Here is a 2,666-nt window from a genome sequence, read left to right on the forward strand (position 1 = left end):
ACCTCCCGCTGCCGCAGCAGAGCTAACAAAAGAATAAAGGACAGCTCTCACCTGGGTGAGAGCTGTCCTTTATTCTTTTGTTAGCTCTGCTGCGGCAGCGGGAGGTGGAGATGTATTCCAGAGAGGGCAGGGGGCAGCCGTTGGTTTTCTCTGCCNTATGCAGTAATAGTATTGACAATAACAAAAATATGCTGAGCAACTTTAGTTGAGTTAACTTTATATTTCTTATTGTCTAAAAAGCATTTATTACACACATTTTTCCCACTCATATTCACAGTGTGTACCAATTCACTGTATTTCCCGTCAGGTGTCATGTCTAAATCTCACAATGTGGTAGGTTACAGGAACTTTTCATCAACAGATTGCTTTAGTCTGGCTTAACTCTTCACTGATTGGTTGCACACACTTTAAATGTACTGGCTATGCAAAACAGAAGGTGGGGCTCATTATCATATTAAAAAACGCGCGTTTTTTACGCGTCAAGAACGCGCGTAAAACACGCGTTTTTTAGAAAAAACGCGCGTTTTAAACGGGCGAATAGTGGCACTTTAGGCTTTCGATACAAACAAGCCTAGTATTAAACCAAACGCTCAGATGGATAGACGTGTAGAAGAAAAAGTCAAGTAACAGTGGCCTTTTTCTGCACACTCATTTAGCAATAACCAAGAGACTGCATAATGTACCATTTAACTCTTATTGTAAATATTGAATGCATGGTGTGACAAAAAAAGCTTTAAAAAGTATTATATATATTTATTTAGTTACTTTTGTATCTTCAGTTTTAGACCCTCCACTGTAACATTCATACAGTATAAGGGCATATATTGTTGCATCCCTTTGTAGCTTCCCTGTACGATCTTTGATATATTAGATTTAAGATTTATCACTGTAAATCTTCGTCTTTTGGGTGAAAATCAGCTGAGTTACTCTACTGTCTGTGGTTCGTAGCTGAAAATCAACCGAGACAAGAAGCGGCTCAGACAGGCTTATCCAGGGTGATATCCAACACAGCATATCATTTCCTACATACGTCTTGGCTGTAGAATGTCAGCTCACACAACTGAACTGTGTCACCCTGCTGCCCACTATGCATCAAATGAAATGAAATAGATGTATTTATTTTATTAACAGGGAAATAAGCCTTCCACATTTTCTTTTTTAGGTTGTCAAGTCTGCTTAGACCAAATAAGACATAATGCAAGTAAGGTTGATATTGGGGTCATAAAGCTTATCAACAGTAGTACTCTATCTGTCTTATCTACCAACTCCAGCACAATGACGGGGCTCAAAACCTTACTCTAACTCCCCAGTTACAGTAGGGTCCAGAAGTGTGACACCATAAAAGCAATTTAAATTGTTTTAATTTAAAGATTAATATAAGAACCTGAATAAAATAACCACATAGCAAAGTCATGCAAAGTCAAAAAGTCACCATATGTTTACTCTTACCTTAAGTCACCATTAGTTCTACATTCCCTTATTTGCTTCGGTAAAAGACATGAAATGTTTATTGGTAAAAAAGCCCAGACAGTGTGTGATACTGCACTGTGGGACTTGAAATACAGAAGAACATACATCATTACAAGGAAAACAATCATTGCAGTCCTGAGTTGGTGAATACAGTACATTTGGATGATTATAGACACCAAAATATCTATAAATGCATACCATGTCCCTTGTTATTACGTTTAGCACCCTGTCTGGTTCGTTTGCCTCAAACTAACATGCACACATTCACAATGTGACATGTGCATGAGAAGAAAAGAGTGGCACTTGTTCTCTTACCTGGTGCCCCATTTTGGTTGACAATTAGAAAAATGAAATGGTCCGTACAGATCTGATCTTTTTAATCAGTGTGTGTGTGATCACATCCTGTGCTGGGTTCATGTTTCTCAGTAATGGGGGTCACAGTCCTCCACCAGGCTGTCTGTGATGTAGTTGACTTGCAGCAGCTCCTGGTAGTAGTCCTTCTCCACTTTAGTGTTGACTGTCCATGCTACCACTTCTACCCTCCTCTGGGCCCAGTACTGGACATATTCCCTGCAGACAGAAACTCAGTTATTAACAGTTACTCTTATTCTTTAGTGGTTGAATATCATGTGATCCAAAAAGGTGTCCATCTACTCACGGTGAGATAAAGTTCTTCTGTACGAGGAAGGCTGAGATGCCACAGAGCTTCCACAGCACGTGATGGTGCGCCCAGTCCAACATCACGTCCAATACTGTCATCCAACTGTGTTTCCATGGCGACGAGAATCGGGAGGCACCGTCTCCCAACTGACTCAGGCTCCATGGCCGGTGGGTCAGTGCTGTGACCACTTCTGGGTCGCTCTGCCTCATCTGAGGATAAGTGATAGTCAATGAAAGCCATATTTGTTTTTAAACAGTGATGCAATCAATGGCAGCAATCAAAGTAAATGTTGTAGTTTATTTAATCAGTACCACATCAATATTGTGTTGTCTGTTTGGTAGTCAATACTCGTCAGGCTATCACAGCTTGTATAGCTTGCATTGTTGGTGTTAAGGCCCTGACACACCTACCCGATTTTGGGAGTCAGAGGCCGTCAGAGGCAGTCGGGCATTCGCGGCGCCCTAGTCAGGTTGGTGTGTCCCGCACCGTCGTTGCTTTACGGCACATTTTCACACCTCCCCTTCGGCCGATTCAA

At 41.4% G+C, this 2,666-nt stretch overlaps 1 protein-coding gene across 1 annotated transcript; it reads right to left on the bottom strand.

Moving 5' to 3' along the window:
• Positions 1-353: 353 nt before the first annotated feature.
• Positions 354-2,442, bottom strand: LOC104965606 (glycerophosphodiester phosphodiesterase 1-like). The gene is made up of 2 exons (XM_010794588.1): positions 2,129-2,442; positions 354-2,040 (listed from the first exon to the last, which is right to left on the bottom strand). Exons 1-2 carry the CDS (start codon positions 2,338-2,340, stop codon positions 1,893-1,895), a joined length of 360 nt encoding a protein of 119 aa, XP_010792890.1. The 5' UTR covers positions 2,341-2,442; the 3' UTR covers positions 354-1,892.
• Between the last annotated feature and the right edge of the window lie 224 nt (positions 2,443-2,666).

This window comes from Notothenia coriiceps, unplaced genomic scaffold (genome assembly GCF_000735185.1).
Source record: "Notothenia coriiceps isolate Sejong01 unplaced genomic scaffold, NC01 NC01_scaffold00037246, whole genome shotgun sequence".
In the NCBI taxonomy this organism is placed as follows: Eukaryota; Metazoa; Chordata; class Actinopteri; order Perciformes; family Nototheniidae; genus Notothenia; species Notothenia coriiceps.

Coding starts and splice junctions, on each gene's coding strand:
- LOC104965606 (XM_010794588.1), bottom strand. CDS start 2,340: ATGAGGCAGAGCGACCCAGAAGTGGTCACAGCACTGACCCACCGGCCA. Junction 2,041..2,128: donor CAGAAGAACTTTATCTCACC/GTGAGTAGATGG, acceptor TTCTGTCTGCAG/GGAATATGTCCAGTACTGGG.